Below are 19647 nucleotides of genomic sequence, written 5' to 3' on the forward strand. Positions count from 1 at the left end.
AGAAAATCAGAAGAGAGTAGCAGCCTAGGATCCAAAGGAAGTGAGGGTTTTTTTTTTTTTTTTTGCTTTTTGTTTTTTTAAAGAAGAGCAATGGCCAACCGTGGCTCATACTTAGGAAAAACTAGCAAACCAAAGCACACCTACTAAATTGGACATTTGGGAAGACAGGATAGAGTAAGCTCAAGCAGTTGAAGGGTGGGTTGAGAGCAGAAGTCAGATTACTGTGGTTTGAAGAATGAGGAAAAGGTGAAGAGATGATGAAAGCTAGGGTAAACCACTCTTGAACTTGGGCTAGAGGGAAGGGGAAGAGTATTAAGTTAGTACAGGCTACAAACTAGTTGATTTACACTGGGCTATTTAGGGTTAGTTGGAGAGGTAATAAAGCAAAGGTTTTTAAATAAAGATGGAGAGAGAGAGAGAGAGAGAGAGAGAGAAAAGATACTGATGACCAAGAATGTCTTAGAGGGGTTATAATCACCCCGGTCTCACTCCATGAATTCCCTGTCCCCAAGAGAGCAGCTTCAGTAATGTGCGTGTCTATCCTCTGATCTGCACCTTGAAACACACCGCCTTGCTGCCTCCTGCCCACCTGCACCCTGACTGCTGCTTCTCTCCTCCTGGATCTCAAGTCCCTGGAGCCCTGTCTGCTGGATACAGAGACAGTAGCTGGCAGAAGCTGAATATACAGGATACAGAAGGGCCAGTGATTCAGGAATGAGAAGTGATTCTTGGACCCAATTCAAATAACTCTGGTTCCCCCTGGGTTAAGCACCCCCCCCCCCCCCGGCAAGGAGAACCTGAAAAGGATGTGACAGGTGACTCCCTGTGCACCACAGGCCCTGCTCTGAGAGAACACTGCTGAAGCTTCTTTGGAAAAAGACCAGATGTTCCACCTACAATTAGCAGAAGCTGTGGGACCTCCATGTGGAAGCTACTTTGCCTGCTAACCCCATGGAGCCAGCTCCAGGCTAGCTTGGGATTCACAGCCCATGCCCAGGGCAGCCCAAGTGCACAGGGACTGTCCCACTGTAAAGAGCCATATCTGCCTCTCACATGGCTTAACTCAATCCCCAAAGTGTATCCACTACTCTGGAGGCTGTGAGAAGGTCTCCAGATTTGATTTAGACTCAACTGAGACTTCAGACTTAATTTTCTAAAGCCCTGGGAAATGTCTTTGGGACAAGAGAAAGGCCACCCAGCCTCCTGGAATCCATTGGGTGGGGAATCAGAGAAATTTTTTTCAACAAAAATGCATTTAAAAAATGCAAATCCCTGTACCAGACATTTTGACCATCGTTTAAAGATAAGTAGAAAAATAAGTAGGAAGAGAGTGACACAGATACCTGCCGGAGTGGGATAGGTGATTTACTGTCACTCGCACACACAGGGAAGGTCTGTTACAATTCAGTCCTGGGAAGTGAGGAAGAGGAAAGCCACGACTTTATTTGCTTGGGAATTGGGAACAAGGCAGGGAATGCTTCCCAGAGAGAGAGAAAGAGAGAGAGAGAAAGAGAGAGAGAGAAAGAGAGAGAGAGAAAGAGAGAGAGAGAAACTTCTAACTTGATCTTGAAAGGGGAGAGGACTTTAGCAGGAAAGGACTAGAGCAAAGGGAAGAAAGAGAATAGTATCCAGGCAGAGAAAACCACAGCATCTGAACTCCATGGAGCCACCCAAAGCCATGGCACCAGGGAAGGCTGAGAATGTCTAGGCGAGCTGGGTCTGAGATTTCTGCCAGGAATGATCAAAACTCAAAATGTCAGTGGCCACGGCTTTCTTCACAACAGCCAAGCTGTGGAATCAACCTGCCAACTGATGAATGAATAAAGAAAATGTGGGGTGGTGTATTATTCAGTCTTAAAAAAAAAGGAGGAAATTCTCTTGTTTGCAACAACATGGGCACACCTGAGGACATTATGATAAGTGAAATAAGCCAGGCACAGGAAGACAAACACTGCCTGAGCTCAGTGCTGTGTAGACTCCAAAAGAGTCAGACTCTACAACAAGGCAACAGTGGCGGTTGCCAGGGGCTAAGTGGGGTGGGAGCAGATGGGGAGATGTTGGTCAAAGGGTATAAAGTTTCACTTATGCAGGATGAATTAATTCTGGAGATCTAATGCACAGCATTAGATCTTTCAACTAAACAATATTAACTGTATTGTATTTCAACTATACAATACAGTTAAAAATACTGTATTGTATAGTTGAAATTTGCTAGAAGGTTAGACATTAAGTGTTCTCATCAGGAAGAAAGAAAGGAAAAGAAAAGAAAGACCGTGGTAACTATGTGAGGAGATAAATATGATGAGTTTGATTGTGGTAGTTATTCCACAATGTCTGCATTTAGCAAAACATCAAGTTGTAAGTCTTCAATAGACACGATTTTTATCCATTATGCGTCAATAAAGCTAGGAGAAAGACTGTACTGGTAACAGCCAATAAAATGTCACACTTCTCCATATATTGAAATTACCTCTTGAGATTTAGTTTTGTTTGCTCTTCCTGAAAGCCTGAGTCCAGGAAATGTAATGAATTATAAATGCGCAATCTTATTTTCTGACTATCACCCCTCCATAATTCCCTAGAGTTATGACCCTCTCTGCTTCCCTTTAGCTGTGTGTCGATTCCCATGTCAGAATGGAGGTGTCTGCCAGCGCCCAAATGCTTGCTCCTGCCCAGATGGCTGGATGGGGCGTCTCTGCGAAGAGCGTGAGTCTGTCCTCAGTTCTTACTTTGAGTTCTGATGCTGTGCCTGCAAGCTGCCCATTTAGGGGGAGTTCCTACGAACCGACTGCACTATTGGGAGGAACTGATTGGCTTCAATCCTCATAGCAGACTGACTAGAGTGACAGGGCTCATCCACCATTCCCACAGATCTGCAGATGATCTGGATTGTTAATGACCTTGAAAATGCAGTGTTAAGATCCACCTGTCATCTTCACATGCCTCTTGGCACACATTTCCAAGAGTCTTCTTGGAAGATGGATTCTCCCAGCCTTCTTCCCTCTTCTCAGGTCTGCTATGGACTATGCCAGTTGCTGCTAAAGTCGGTAGAAATGTGTGGCGTTGCAAAACATTGTACTTTGCAGGGAATATCCGTCACCCAACATTCACTCTTTGTCATTAGGAACAGTTCCTCCTGATTAAGAAAATAAGGAGGGGCTGGGGTTGTGGCTCGGTGGAAGAGCACTTGCCTTGCACATGTGAGGCACTGGGTTCGATCCTCAGCACCACATAAAAATGAAGAAACGAAATAAAGATATTGCATCCGTCTATAACTAAAAAAAATATTTAAAAAAAAAAGAAAAGAAGGAAAGTTGCCGCTCTTAATCTACACAGTACTTGGTTGATCAGTATAAAGTTTTAATCCTTACAAAAATGTGCTGGATTTTCAACTTCCAGAACAGTGTAAATAATTGGCCTTAAATGTTTTTAAATGTCTTTGTTTTAAATGTCTCTACTGCACGGTGTTTCAATATTTTAATATCTAAGAATGATTTTGTATTTCAGTGCGAAGGGTGTAGGTAACCCATGCTGAGTCATTAACACAATGGTCATGGGTCTATATAAGTTTCTTCTAAAGGCCAGGCATTTTCTAAGATTCTGGAACTGAATAAGCATGATTTTTTTTCAGCTACTTTATAAGGGGAAATGTATGATGGAAATAAATTTATGGCTGCTAACAACTCACCCTAGCAAGTATTCTTACAATGACTAAGAAAGAAGAGACATCGTATTTTTCCTCTCTTTTTCCTCCATCATTCCTTTTTACTTGGAGCCCCCAGAATTAACCTGCCATAACGCCAAGAGTCCAAAAACTTGAGGAGCATTCACTCTGGGTCACCCCAACAACAGGCCTAGCTGAGCATATGTGTGTCCTTCTGCATGAGACCAAGGAGGCAAGGCTGCCCAGGATTGAATGTGCATATACATTATTTGAAAGATGCTGTTAAAATGCAGATTCTGATTCAGTGGATCTGGCTTGGGACCTGAGACCCCACTTCTAGGCAACTTCTGGGTGATGCCAGTTCTATTGATTAGACAATGGCACTGTGAGGAGCAAGACAACAGACAATCTCACATCTTTTAAATAAACTCTGTCTCTTCCAGTAGGAAGAATGATTGCTGTGGAAGATGTAGGAAAGATCTATTTCTACCACCATCAGGCCTCAGCTCCTAGAAAATAAAGGGCAAACTGTCCCCTTTGGATAAAATGTTGCAAACAGCAGCCTACAGTATAATCTGATTTCCATTCACACTTTTAGTTCAAGAAGAGCCACCAGGCAGCCAAACCGTCTTAAGAGCATTGAACATAATTTGTAATGGAAATTTAAAATGATAGTAAATGAAGATCATTCTACTTATTTTGTGAAGAGAGGAATCAAAGCACTTAGCAGACATTGATTACAGCGTGTCCGCACCCAGAGAGTGCATTTGGCATGAGCGTCATTACATCTGGCTCAGGATCCAGACTTCCTTTCCTGATTGTGTTTTCCCAGTGATTGTCATTAGTATGCAGAACACAAACAGGAAGATTCTCTACTAGGTCGTGTAAGGTTTCACTCTGCCTGCAAAGTGTCTTTTGATTACTTGAACGTATCAGAGCATGTGCATTTTGGTCAAATATTTTTAAATTCCCTTCTCTTTTAGCAATATGCATTCTTCCCTGTCTGAATGGGGGTCGATGTGTGGCCCCTTATCAGTGTGACTGCCCACCTGGCTGGACTGGGTCCCGATGTCATACAGGTAGGCTTCCTTTCTCAGTTTATTTTCTCGGTGGCTTGGTCCCACGAAGCCCAACATGGACAAGTAAAAGTGAGGCTCAGAGGAGGTGTTGGAACAAAAGGTTCCCAAAGATTCTCAGACTTCTCAAGACCATCGTTGGAATGATGGTCTCGACACTGAACTGGATCAATGCCTGAAAAAACACCTTTCAGGGGGCCTGTGCCAAACAGCAACCTCTGGGCCAGAGGGGTGGCTCAGTGGTACAGTGCCCAGCTCTCTGATCCCTAGCACCACAAAAAAGGAAAAAGGAAAAAAGAAAAAAGGCCCTAAGATAACATAAGAATAAAACCTTTGCTGACTCTTTCACAGCCTATAGAGTGGATGTTATTCAGAGATTCAGAAATTTTATTTTAATCTCTATAAAGCTAAATTACTAAGTTCATGATTACTATTTAGAAAAAAAACAGTCATAAATAAATATGACTTCTGTGAAGGTGGGAATAAAATTCTTCAGAAGAGATGATTCCTTATCATGGACAACAGTAAAAAACTGCAGTTGGTTGGTGACAAGCATGTCCCCTTATAGCCCTTGCCTACCTTAAATACAGCATTTAGTCTGCTTTGACTTCTGTTTAATTGCTTGGTTATCTATCTATCCTGGCCCCCACTAGATTATAGCCACTTGAGGGCAGAGATATTTCTTTGTCGTCTTTATATCCCCAGTGCACACTGTAGCGCCCAAATATAATAGGTATTTCCATAAAGGTCAAATAAAACAGTTTAAAATGACAGGATTTTTTTTTCTTTTTAATGTTCTAAAAATTTAAGCAACTGTCAAAAGACTAAGGCTTCCTCTATTTGTTAGGTATGAACTCTGACACTCCAGTACAAATGTTTATACCACCTCCTCTGTGGGTCAAATTTAAAATAGAACAGGCTTTCAGACACTGGAACTTGTCATGAGCAAGTTCAGAAGCTGCAAAGAGGATTTTAAGCAGGAAAATTATGTGATCAAATTTTCTTTTAAAGAAGTGATGTGGGCAACACTGTGGAAAATGGCAGAAAGCAAGACTTAAAACAGGAGATTAGTTGGAAGGTAATAGAAGCAGAATACAAAAGAAGTAATGAATCTGGAAAACAATAACCAAGAAAAGGTGGATCTGAGAAAAGTGAGAAAAGGAGCATAAATGTTACTTAGTTACAGATCTGCTGTGGGGATAAAGATCCAAGAGGAGTCAAGCATGCTGGTCCCAGGTTGGGCCCAGGAGTGGCAGGTGGTGCTGTTTATTGAGCCAGAGAAACCGGGAGACAACACAGGCGTGAAGGGGAGGGGGTTAAGAAAGGAACAGAGGAAGGGCCTACTGAGTTTTGGGGGTGTTCTGTGAAAACTCAAAGAGTAGGCAGTTGTGTGATAATGTAGTTTCCCAAAAGGTACAGCTGGATTCTGACATTTTCAGAAAGGAAGAAGTTGTTAGGCTTTCAACAGGGAAATAAAAATAATGACAAATTAATTAGGACTGCCAGGCACCACTAACTCAGGGTTCCCCAAAAAGGAATAATGTTTTCTTATATCAGCAAGCAGAAACTATGGAGAGTTGGTTTTAGATTACTGGGGTTTATTTTTGCTGGTTTTAGTCCTATTTATTTTATCATTTCTTTTCTTATTAAATTGCAAATAAGTGCTTTCTTCTGGCCTACTATTTCTCTTTAACTTACCCAGAGAATCCCTCAAGGGAAAAGGCTGATATTTTCCTTCTGCCCTCCCTTGTCCTCTCCACCCTGTGCTGGTACTTACTTAAGCATTTCCCCCATACTTTGAATGAACAACTAGACAAATGACATTTATTTATATATCACCAAAGATGAGTTTTTCATCCAGGAAAGGGCTTACCAAACTTCAGATTTGTGAGAAAGATACCCAGTACAATAAATCTTTAGTTATTCTCTGAGGGTTTCTTCTGTGGTTAATTTTTAACCCTACTTCAGCTTCTGTAATTCCAATTAAAGCTGATAAAAGCCATAAAATGAGACTCCCAGCCATCGCAAAGTGTGTATGAATCATCTGTTATTTTTTTATTTGTTTTAATTATTTATACATGATAGTAGACTGCCTTTTGACACATCATACATAAATGGAGTCATATGTTATTTTAGATAATCCATGTGCGCAATTTATTATCCTAAGAGTTGGTGTCTGACTTAATCACTCAACCAATCGTAGAGTGTAAAACCAGCTCCTTCAAGAGTTGTACAATCTGGTTTAGCATATGACAAATTTATAGTGCGAAGCAATCAAAGTGCCAGACCATTGGCATAAATAAAAAGATTAAAGAAGACAGACGTCAGTGGACTTTCAACAAGTAGGTAGAACTTAACTTGGGGCTTAAATTAAGTAGCTTGATGTGGGGAGAGGGGAGGTGGTACCGCCTAAGATTGCAAGGTCAAGTAGAAATGGGTGATACAAACAGTGTTTAGTGGTGGTTGCTGCAGGAAGAAGACACAAATCCTATCCTGTGAGACTTCTTTAAAGTTTCCAAGTATTAATGAAATGAATGTTATGAATTTTTCACTCAGCTATTTGCCATTCTTCCTGCTTAAATGGTGGAAAGTGTATAAGGCCAAACCGATGCCACTGTCTCTCAGCTTGGACAGGACCTGACTGTTCCAGGTAAGACAACCCACAACTAAAAGGCACCTATAACATAAAGGATGGAATTCAGGGTTCCTTTACCTGAAGGGCCAGAAGATACCTCTAATTCAAGTGCAAGATTTTGTATCCCAAAATATCTAGATACGCACTCTAAATTTGAACTAAAGCCAAAGCTCAAAACTATTAGTTCAGGATTGACAGATAAAATTATGTATATCTTGAAAATATATAGTGTTGGCTCATTTCATCAGCACATATATTAAAATTGGAACTATAAGAGAGAAGATTAATATAGCTTCTCTGCTCAAGGATGACACAAATACAAAAAGTATTCCGTATCTTTTGCAATTAAAAAAAGAAAGAAAAGGGTTGAATAAATAGATTATTTTCTTGAACAGAGATTTTATCCTTCATGTGCAAGGATATAAAATGAATAATGAAAAAAATAAAATAAAATGAATAATGAACTCAATATATTTTATTGAAAATGACTTAACGGATGTTTGAGTTCTTGATCACAATAAAAGTTGATGTTGAAGTTGATAAGAAAATATTTATTTTGGTCTTGTCTTTTTAGTGTGTATAGATACAATATTTCATTGACTCAAGAAAAAAATTGTGTGAATACATGTTCTGTTAATGCTTTTCTCACTTTTGTTCAGGTAAGTATCAGAATTGAGAAAAAAAGTGTCTAACAAATAAGTCCTAAAGAAAATCTTTTTGAGATCAGTTACAGTTTTTAAACCTCAGGAAATCCTGGACATATGGCCCCATACCCTGAATAAAATATGGTCTGTACTTGTTGTCTCCAGTGTTGGAATATTATCAGTTGAATTTTGTGACTTTGAATATGCATATTACATGTAATTTTAAAAATTTGCTTTGTGCCTATGAATTTTCTTAGATAATCACAAGTATATGCCATCTCCACAGAGTAAGATAAATAAACAGAACTCTGAAGAAAACTTTGGAATGAACAAATGTATTTAGAGGCCTCTAAGACACAAAACACAGGTGTACCTGAAAGCAGAGTTGAAAGAATTTAAGAACATGGTGGGGGGGTGAGGGGGGACAGTAACTCAAAAAGAACAAAAATTATATACACCTTTCTTGTAAGTTTAGACTTTTTATTTTAACCCTTCATTTTTACATAAGAAGAGAGGAAACCTGAAGTTTTCATGGTTCCCCCAGTAACCAAATGTTCCTCTAGGAGCATTTCTTTGATCAGGAAAAAGGTACTTATGTAAAAACACTGTTAATAAAGAGTACAGAACCTAGAACTTTTATTCAAAAGTTTTATATAAGAATCCAAGAAAAATTAGGGCAAATTAAGATGGAAAGTCTATCCTATAGGAAAGGAAAGGCTAACTAGCCCCCCAGAGGACCAGACAGGCTCCCCCATCTTATCTATAATCAGTTCTTCTAAGACTCCTATTAATGAGGACTCTCTTTTTAAAACTCTAACTCACTTAGGTAGAAAATGGCCAGGCACGGTGGCACATGCCTATAATCTCAATGACTTGAGACAGGAGATTCACGAACTCAAGACCAGCCACAGCAGCCTCTCTCTGGCTATAGAGTAGCTTTCTCTGCTGTTCAGTTCACATGGAAGGGCAGAAAAGCTCATAGTTCCCACATTTTACATGTCATTGTTCAGGATCCAGTGTAAAAATCTGGGAGAAGGACCCTGATTGGTCCAGACTGAGTCCAGGGTTCGGCATGGACCCGTGGTGCTAAGCAGGGTTATGTCATACTAATGCAAAAGGTGATTTTGGCAACACTTTGGTGAAAGGGGAGAAGAGCCTGATAATTCCTAAAAGAAAAGCAAGTGGAGTGTGATTCCCTGAAATGGGAGGGGAGAGAAAGCTTTTCTGAGACATCCGAACAATAAATGGTCATGAATAATTAGTTTTTTTCTTTCCCATGAGACTGAATATGTTAAGGAGGCTATGCTTAATCCTTGTGCAGGCACAAAATTAGATGCCCAATAAATACTTGCTGATGGTGGAACAATTTCCTGGTATAAGTGAGAGCTGGTAGAGAAATGTCTTACAGCATTCATCAAATCCATCAGCCCGTAACCTTCTTTTCTGGTGAATAAGACTGGCCTGGTCTTGCTCCCAGGTAATCCAGTTCCTAAGAAAATTGTTGGTTTTTCTGATCTGTATGCACAGCTTCCAAAACTTGATCCTAAATAAATACTATCATTAAAAATCACAGATTGTTAGTGCTCTGAGAGAGGGTTGTCAGATAGGAAACTAGTGACAGAGTCATGGCTAAAACTCAGGTCTGCAGGTCCTTGGGCCTGTTGTCCATACCCCTCCATTCTCCCCAGGATGCCCCCCCAACCCTCCAGCCATCGTTACAGATGATGGCCAGGGTCTTAAATCCTATTTCAGTCAGCCTCCCCCGAAGTATTTGCCTCTTCAGTTTTGTCTTTTCTCTTGAATCTATTCATTTTTCCCCCCAGGAAAAGGAAGATTGGTTTTTAACCACAACACCACCAACCAGTTCCCCCCGAGTGGAATCATCTCTTCCTGGCAGTGCCTGGACCTCCTGGAACTTACTCGAAGAAAGTCCAACATGGTGCTGGGGCTTATTTTGTTTAGCAAACTTGTTATTTGAGATTTACTTTTTCTTTAATTTTATGATATATTTTGTTATTTCTTGTGACATCTTTTCTTACATGTTTGCATTTTTAAATATGCCTGTATTTTCTATATTAAAAAAATTATATTAAATAGATGCTGCTCCACCCTCATGAAATGTACATACTCTGCTGTCTATGGGGAAAGTTTCTGGAACACATTTTTATTCCTTTACTTAAAATGATTTTTCCATTAAAATATATTTTGCTACTAAATAATATTTTTTTCTGGATAGTGCCATTTTATGAGGTGGCCAGGGAATAATAAAGAAGATTCACGATCTTTCATCTACGTTACGGCCACAGCACACGATCCCATGTGGTGTGCACCAAGCAATGATAATCAAGGAGATTCCTTTCTTCTAGAAGCATCTTCTTTGCAGTGTGTGTAACAATAAAGGTTTCCTCTTATTTAATCCCAAGACCTGGGATCCTCCACACAGAATTCTGTTCTGGTGTTGAAGGTAGCCAAGATAATTCCTTTCCCAATATTTTGAAAGATATAGACATTAATGTAGTTCATAAGGGGAATAAGTAAAATGACCTTGGACTACCATTTCTCATGCTTCCCTTCCTTGTCATAGCTGAAATAAGAAATGCAACAGTTGGGCGATTAATAGAGAGTCCATACTTGGATCGTGATACAACTCACTGCTTTGGGAGAAGAGAGGAAAATGAAGACCGGGAAAAGCCAAGTGGGAAAGGTTCTGTCACACTGTGCTCCTGGTCCTTCCTGCAAAACAAAAGTCTCCATTCTTTGATCTACCTCCATCAGACCTTGGAAAATAAAGCCCAATCCTAAATTTTGTTTTCAAATAGGATATTCAAAATCAACTTGCTTCCATCCCCTGGGAGAGCTGCTCACCCACAGGACAACAGGGTACAATGTCGCACTGTGGGGAAATACAGGAAGGACCAAAACGACCTTGATTCTCCTGGTGGTGCTCTTCCCTCAGTCACCAACTCCATTCTCCTACATCCACTTTCTTGACGAGTCTTACAAGCTTATGAGTCTAACTTTTGAAAGGTTTATTTTTAGTTTGTCAACTTCCACACTATGTTGATCTTTGTGATTTATAATATGAAAACCATAAAATAAAGCTTAAAAGTCTGAGAAATAAAAGACAGGTTCCCAGAAAATATTTAAGTTAGGAGAAACAACCCTCAGTTCTCAAAGTACCTGCTCAGTGAGTATACCTATGTAAAATTTGCATTGGGTTACTCTGAGTAGTTTGAAAGCTCTGTGTTTTCACAATAAGTCAAATTAGTCATGTTATGCAGAGAGTATAAGAAAGTGAAGTGCCAAACAGGTGAGGTTTGGAAAGAAGACAAGTTGAGAAATCGAGTCACATTGGGATAACCCTGTGCATATTTGGAGAGTGTTATTTTAAAATCTTCCATCCTGGACATGCCTTCTGGTGAAATTTCAACAGGAGAATCATTTCCCATGTTTTATGAACTATCATCCCACAAGGAGAAGAAGATGATAGATACTGAGTGATATTTATCAAACATTTGCCAAATGAAAGAAAAAAAGATTAAATAAATTAACTACAAGTCAATCATGTATTTTAGCCTCTAGCCCAGTTATGGAACAACCACTAGGTACTAACTGCACTAGGTGTTTCACAGATATTATTTCCTTGGAGCCTCATAACAATCCTATGGAGATATATATTATGATCTCTATTTTACAGATGAGGAAACTCAGGTTCTGAGAAGTCAGATAACTTGTCTAAAATAACATAACCATTAAATGACAAAGCCCACCTGAAACCCAAAGCAAGTTTTAGGCACAGTAAAGCTCATTCTAGCATTATTGTTATCAGTGAAATATGGGCATGGACAAAATGCCCATCAATAAGGAAACCTAAACTGTACTACCTTGATAACACTTGCTGAATGGCATATTATGCAGCCTTCAAAATAGTACAATAGCCTGGAAAATGTCTGTGGTAGAAGGTTGAATGCAGGGGGAGGGATCGGGATAGAAAACTTCCAGGGTGTGGAGCGTAGCTTAGTTGTAGAGTGTGTGTTTAGCATGTGGGAGGCTCTGGGTTCAATCCCAAGCACCACCACCCTCAAATTTTAACACACTCAAATGGTTAAAAATCTATTGAAAGTGTGCATGATGAAAACCAGAAGGGAAAAATCCCCAACATTTTCTACATTTGTCTCGTAATTTAAAATCCAGAAAGTTCTGAACCCAAATATATGTGAGGTTTTTTTCGTTGTATTTAAAAACGACTTCTTTATTCTTGAATAGCCATGTGGCAAACTTAAAATAGTTAAAACAGTAATTAAAAAACAAATCCATCAATGCATGACAGTCAAATGGAATGTCTTATGCCACAAAAATGAAAAAAAAAAGTTTCATCATAATCAAGTTTCTGCCCTGGGTCACAGGAATCTCAAATACTTAAAAGCCATGTAATAATTTCAATAGATGGAGGGAAGGCACTTGGAAAAACTAATATCTAGTCTAATAAAATTTCCAAAGCTCAAATGAAACAGATACTTCTATAGTGAAGCTATAATGCTTAATACTCTGATGAAAGCAATTGTCATAAGCCAACAGGTTAGGTACACTATAGTCAAATAGATGTGAAGTTCCTGTGGCTTCCTGAAAAAGAGAAAGAAAGTAGCAAAATCAATGATGGTCAGAAGGAGATGGAAACAAAACAGCTCAGCAAGATCTTCTATTTCTTCTGCTCTCTGCAAGATGTTGCAGGTCTTGACATGTCCTTCTTACACAAAGATTAAAGTCTGTGGATGTTATCACACTGTGATGTATGTCTGGTATCTTAAAAAATTAAGAAATGTCAACGATGAAGAATAATTGAAATAGTCCATAATTACACTCTGGGATAATGTTCAACCCTATAGTTCATTCAGAGTGTATTTTAATGATGTTAAACATGCTAAACACGAAAAAGAAAGCATCAAGAATTTTAGGTGACCCTGATTTTTTAAATAAGAACAGGAAAAAATCTAAATCATGGTTGTTTCTATATGGTTGAATCAAAGATTACTTCTCCTTCTTTTAGATTGTCTAAATTTTAGAGATTTCTTACAATAATAACAGAGCATAAAATAAATTAAAGGTTAACATTATATAGAAGTATAACCGTTTGCATGGAGAACAATTTAAAAGAATGTAGAGAAGAAGAAAAATTAAATTAACCGGATATTAAAATGCAAAGCTTCGGGCTGCGGATGTGGCTCAGTGGTAACGCGCTTGCCTAGCATGAGTGAGGCACTGGGTTCGATTCTCAGCATCACATAAAAATAAACAAAACAAAGGTCCATCAACAACAAATATATACATATATATATATATATATATATATATATATACATATATATGAATACAAATTTTTAAAAAATATGCAAAGTTTTAACAATGAATTTAATTAGTGCTGACCTGTAAAAAAGCCAGATAGAAATCTACAGCAGGAAGGCAGGTAACCTGAAAGCAGATCGAATGACATATAAGACAATATATTGCACAGGGGGCCTTCTGGGTCCTCTGCAAAATAGAACCAAGACAGGATTAGACAGAAAATGTTCTAGAGGAAATGTCTCCAAGAGAGAAAATAGGTTGGGAACTGGAAGAAGCTAAGAGAGTCACCAGATTGTGTTAGTCAGCCATTTGTGTTAGTCAGCCTTTTCACAGTGACAAACACTTGAGGTAATCAATGTAAGGGAAAAGGTTTCATGTTTCAGTCCATGTTCTCTTGGGTATGGCTTTGGGCCTGTGACAGCACAGTTCATCATGGTAGAAGCACATGGCAGAGGTCCCAATGGCCACCTCCAGGGCACACCCTCAGTGGCCTCACTGCCTTCCTCTGGATACCACTTCCCAGTTCCCAACAGAACCACAAGCTGTGAACACATGGGTCTTCAACACAGGGGCCTTTACAGAACGTTCAAGATCCAAAGACACTCAAAGTCGATTCAAGACTCAATCAGACCTGACCCTAAGTGAAGGAGAGAAAAGAAGTGAAGTTTGAACAGAAGCATCTTAGGCTACAATACAGTTCTTAGAGAGGTTCTGGGCATACCAGCCTCCCAGAGTCTCTGGTTGGGGCAGCCTGCGGGCAGCCTCAGAGCTTAAACACAGTCATGGAAGTTGGGGCGCAGAAGCTTGAGCCCTTGGTCAACTCTGCTGCTCATTGGGAGATCTGGGAACATGATTCTCATGTCGGTCTCAGTAACTCTCCATGGGGCTGTGCTGCAGTCATTAATGACTTAGTGAAACACAATCATTTCACCAGCCACCAAAATCATTCCATTTAGGTCCACAAGCCATGAAAAATAAAGACTCAAGCCATTTTTTCATGAAAATTAACCATGAAATAGCCTATGGATTAATATCTGGAAGAATAGGACTCAGCTTAAAAAGAACCCACAAAGTTCATCCATATTGCAGTGTTGCAGTATTATTAGTACTTTATTCTTTTTGTTGTTGTTGTTGAATAATATTCCTTTGAATGGATATGCCATATTTTGTTCATTCTTTCATCTGTCAATGGACATTTGGGCAGTGAACCTTGCAAAGTGCTAATTGAAACAAGCCAGACACACACAAAAAAAAAAAACCAAAAATCATATCATACGATTCTGTTTATAAGAAGTATCCAGAATAAATAAATCCAGAAGATAATTGGAGAGAATATGGGGAGTATCTGCTAACAGATACATATTTTTTGACATGGAAAAATATCTGCAAATATATAATGGGGATGGTTGCAAAACCATATAAGTATATTTTGAAGTTAGCTTTAAATAAAATTTAAAAATACCCACAAAAGAAACAAATATATTAGACAACAAGAATGTGGAAACTTCTCTCACAAATCAAAAATTAACATTAAAAATCGAATTTTTAAGCATTTTTTTAGTTGTAGGTGTACACAACACCTTTATTTTATTTATTTATTTTTATGTGCCTCATGCCTGCTAGGCAAGTGCTCTACCACTGAGCTACAACCCAAGCCCTGAAAATTGAATTTTAAAGCCAAGAAAAACACACATGACAAAATAATATTTTAAGATACTATGATTTAATAGATACCCATGAGAAAATATTTTGTTTTAGGCAGAGACATGAACAAGCAATTCACTAAGGAAGAAATACTTATAGAAAATAAACATTCTCACTAACAAAAGATATGCTAAATAAACTTATCTAAATTTTTGCCTACCAAATTGGTAAACTTTTAGTGGCAGTGATGGTGGTAGTATTTATTTATTTTCATAATAATGTAAAATGGTTATTGATAAAATAATTCTCTGGAACCTTTGTAGGGAATGTAAACTAGTCTAACCTTTCCTCAAAATAATTGACAGCCAGGTGTGGTGGTGCAGGCCTGTAAACTCCCAGCAGCTTGGGAGGCTGAGGCAGGAGGATCTCAAGAGCAAAGCCAGCCTCAGCAACAGAGAGGCACTAAGCAACTCAGTAAGACCCTGTCTCTAAATAAAATACAAAATAGGGCTGGGGATGTGGCTCAGTGGTTGAGTGCCCCTGAGTTCATTCCCCAGTACACCCCAAAAATTAAAAATTAAAATAAATTAAAAAATAAAAAGGGCTAGAGATGTAACATTCAGTAAAGAACCCTGTGTTGAATCCCAATACCAAAAAAAAAAAGAGAGACAAGTATTAAAATTTTTTTAAAACGTGCATGCATACCTCCTAGTTCAGCAATCCCATACCCAACAAGCAATCCCTTAAAGAAATTAGACTTAGAGGTAAACATTTGTGCATAAAAATAATTACAGCCTTATTAATATTATTAAGAACCATCAGCAATGCATAGGACTAAAAAATACCTAGAATAGGTATGTAATTCATGGTTTACTTATAGAATTGAATTAATGAAGCCATTAAATTTTTGTAAATACATTTACAAAGAGTTTAATAACATGAAAAATAATTATGGCATAATGCGTTCCATTGAAAACAGAATATAAAATGTGACTATAGTATGTTCTCAGTCACCTAAATTGTGTGTTTACAATACACACAGAGATATGCCAGACTTTATTAATATTGGTTTTTCCCTAGAACATGGAACTATGGGTGATTTTTATCTCTTATTCAAATTTTCTCTTTATTTCTGACTTATTTCAATCAAGACATAATACTTTTATATTTGTAAATATATTTACATATTCATAAAAACTAACCATCCTCATAAAAATTAATTGAAGTAAAAGCCCCCCTTAATGTGTATGTGTATATAAATATTCTTTGTGTTTACCCTAATTAACTTGGCATATGCACTGGTAGATACTGAGTCAAATTTAAAGATCTGGTCTCTGTTTAGGTTTAAACACTACTTCAGAAATCTTCAGAGTTCAGACTGAGATCATTATTAGTTTAATATGAACATGGAAGGTGTCATCAAGAGAAAATAATCAGTTGATCTTGAGCTACTTGTGTACACAGGAGGAAAATATTCACTGGTGATCGAATTAAGGAATTTTTAAAAATCAAATATTAAAACTATCATTGTATTTTGCAGTATACCCTTATAACTTTGTGATTTCTCTAGGCAAGAGAATGGATATCTATAAGAGATGGATATTTATAAGATTTCAAATTCTTTCTTTGAAGGGATTATAGCTAATTACTCATGATTCTCTCCTAACTGACCCTAAAGGGAGTGGCAGCAACCTCAGACAACCTCAGTATGTTCCCCCTAATTATAAGATTCCCATTCAAGGTAACTGGGGTCCAAAGTGTAAGCTGGGATGGAACCTGGGAGACTTAGACTGTCCTAAAAATGACGAAAAGCTGAACAGGCTGTAAGGTCGGTAGAACACCCGCCCTCCCAACCCAGCTCTGCAGCCTCTCATTGCTAGCTGCAGCAAACAGACAAATACATGGTCTTGGGTGGGAAATTTCTGAGCTCTTAAAGTGTGGAGAGCCAAGCCAAGTCACTTAAAGAGCCACATGGAGATACAGGCTCTTTGGGTGTCTGGGAGTGCTATGGTACAAACGGAAGCGCTGATCACACCCGCTCCACGAAGAAACTTTTCCAAGCAAGTTCACTCCACCCTCCTAAGTCCTGACCTGTTTAATTACATGCCTGGTCCTCGCCTTTCTGAATCATTAAGATTCCTCCTTTCATTATGTTTGCTGGATCTCTTTACTTTCCCAGCAAAGTATTCAAGTGAGTTTATGCTCCTGTAAATTAAAGTATATCCCATCTGTCATAGGGTCACAGGGAACTGACAAACTGGAAGAACCTGAAAAAAATGGATTAAAGCAAAGACCATAAAAAGTAGCCAAAGCTATCAGCATGCATTTCCCAATTGTACCACATTCTTCCAAAGAACTCTTATAAGAATCTACAAATGAGTCACAGGGGAAATACTCCCAAAGTCTTTTCTTTTGTACACCTTAGAGGTCATGTTCTGCTTTGTCATTTAAAATGTGTTTTCTCCCACACTGTCTCATAAAGTTGTGAGAATTCAAAACTCTCTGGATGTCTAACATCGAGCAATGACGGAATTAATATTGGTGTTCCTTCCCTCTGCCCAGCCCCTCCCCATCTGGCCTCAGTGAATGCTGCAAAACGCTCTCTTTACATTTAAGAAAACTAGGACACAAAGAAGCATGCCTACAAGACCTGGTAATGACAGCCCAACACCCGAAGCCCAAGGCAGGGACTCAGAATAGTCAGCCAAGGGCCCCCTTTCCAGGACCTGGCCTTGGCAGTTTCTGTCCTGTGTAAGCTTGATGACTATGGTTGCTTGGTATTACAGCCTCGGTTTCTGATGTTCGCAAAAGAATATGTTCCTAATGACAAAGCAGCCTTGGTTGATGGGAGAATTCCACCAAATAACTTCAGGCTATGTTTAAAGGACAGCCCCAAAATGTTCCCTAAGTCATAATTGCCACACTGAGACGACCTCAGGATGAATGGCTTTCAGTTCTTTGAATATGCCGTGTTCTCATCTTGAGGCATTTCTTTTACCTGCTCCTCCTTCCTTCATTCCAGGTTGCCACCTAACCCCTCCAGCGAAACAGTCATTCGGCATTCTGGTCTTCCTACCATCTGAGTTCTCAGATGCCATTGGCTTCGTTCTAAGCCCTCCATCCTCCACCCCCAGGCCAATGGGTATAGGATTATGGCGAGTGAACCCTACCCTTTTCCATTCCAGGGTTCCTTCTAGTGAGTAGACAAAGCAATGTGGATATCCAACTCTAGAATGCATATACTGTGTGTGTGTGTGTGTGTGTGTGTGTGTGTGTGTGTGTTGTATTGAGATTCAGAAAGAAAAGCAACAGGTCAGATATATCCAGAAGCTCTCTTACACACACACACACACACACACACACACACACACACACACCAAATCTTCTCATCCCTGTCAAAAAAGTTTATGACCTTGGTGTTAAATCATGGCCCAACTTGCTACACTTGAACCCCAGAAACCTATCCATGTGGTGTAGAAAAACAGGTAGACTCCAGGGGCTGAGGAGGCTCTGGCTCTGGGGGTGTGTTTGCATGGGGGGGAATCAGCACAAACTCTGGCAGATTCCTCATTCAACACAGGCTGCCAAGTTCATCAAACTCTGACAACCTGGCAGCCGCGGGAAGGCACAGCTCTTCCAAGTCTGGATTCTTGATCTAATGAATTACACTACTCTTTGGCCAGTCCTGTAGTGAATGGAAGCAAAAGCAAATCTGCACTAGTTCAGAGTCATCCTTCTTCCCGGTCTGAGAAGCAGGAACCATTGAGGGCTGGTCTACTGAATCTCAAACCACACCCAAGAGCTTCCCCCAAGGTGAAGCTAACTAGGCCACAGGTAGCTCCTCTTCAGACTATGTTGATTTTATTCTCTAGATTTTAATACAGTTCCTGTGACTTCAGAATCTGGTACCAAGACAATTAGGAGTGAAGAGAAGAGAAGACCAACGAGAATAGCACAGTAAGCTCTACTTTTCCTATTTCTCCTCTTATACTTAAATTGCAAACATTCCAGACAGTTCTTTCTGGCTTCTTCTATAATTTCATCTTCTCATATATAGTACACTTTCATTCACTAGCTTGACTCATTTTATTTCTGTTGTCTTTTCCTCCTCCTGTAGAGTAGATCCCCTTCCAATTTCCCCTGACCAATAGTTGTCCCTCCTCTGTGGTTCTGAGGGTAGCCCACATTTATCATATGCCCACCTCTCTTCCTCTTTGAAGATAAGCACTGTATATTTTTCATCAGTGTCTTGGTAATACTTGGTTTATAATAAGTGCTCAATAAATGCCAATTGACAAATGAAATAATTAAGACTAGTGGGGGGGGGGAATCTTCCATACAACTAACAGCAAAGCATTTAGAGGAGTCCCTAGGAATATAGTCTCATAAAAAATTCAGTGTTCTAGATAATGTTTGTGTGTGTGTGTGTGCGTGCACACACACACACACACACACACACATACATACACAATATTTCTTCAGATAAAAGCAACTTCATTTTTTAATTCTGTTTCCATATAGTGAAAATTTCTTTGGTTAAAGAAAAAGAGTACATACAATGGCATATGCAATTTCATTTCCATCATTGTCCACTATTTGTTTTTCAATATACTCAGTGGTTTTAACCTTATGAATAAAATT

The 19647-nt window shown here is 39.1% G+C and overlaps 1 protein-coding gene and 1 long non-coding RNA gene across 5 annotated transcripts in view; one reads left to right on the forward strand and one right to left on the reverse strand.

Annotated features, from left to right (window-relative positions):
• The window catches only part of SVEP1 (sushi, von Willebrand factor type A, EGF and pentraxin domain containing 1), a gene marked incomplete at its 3' end in the record, with an annotated part of 177575 nt that extends 167460 nt beyond the window's left edge, over window positions 1–10115 (forward strand). Inside the window, exons 45-48 of one of the 2 annotated variants that reach the window (XM_081282377.1) lie at window positions 2611–2706; window positions 4648–4743; window positions 7297–7390; window positions 9843–10115. In XM_081282377.1, the coding sequence (XP_081138503.1) occupies window positions 2611–2706; window positions 4648–4743; window positions 7297–7390; window positions 9843–9864 (308 nt within the window). Of the gene's footprint in view, window positions 1–2610; window positions 2707–4647; window positions 4744–7296; window positions 7395–9842 lie in introns of those variants that run through there. The other variant, XM_081282378.1, reaches the window with a different exon arrangement.
• LOC308642952 overlaps window positions 1–19647 on the reverse strand; it is a 1001730-nt gene that overhangs the window by 908224 nt on the left and 73859 nt on the right. The window lies entirely within an intron of this gene.

The sequence above is a fragment of the Spermophilus citellus genome (genome assembly GCF_964194105.1).
Source record: "Spermophilus citellus genome assembly, chromosome: 2".
Classification (NCBI taxonomy): Eukaryota; Metazoa; Chordata; class Mammalia; order Rodentia; family Sciuridae; genus Spermophilus; species Spermophilus citellus.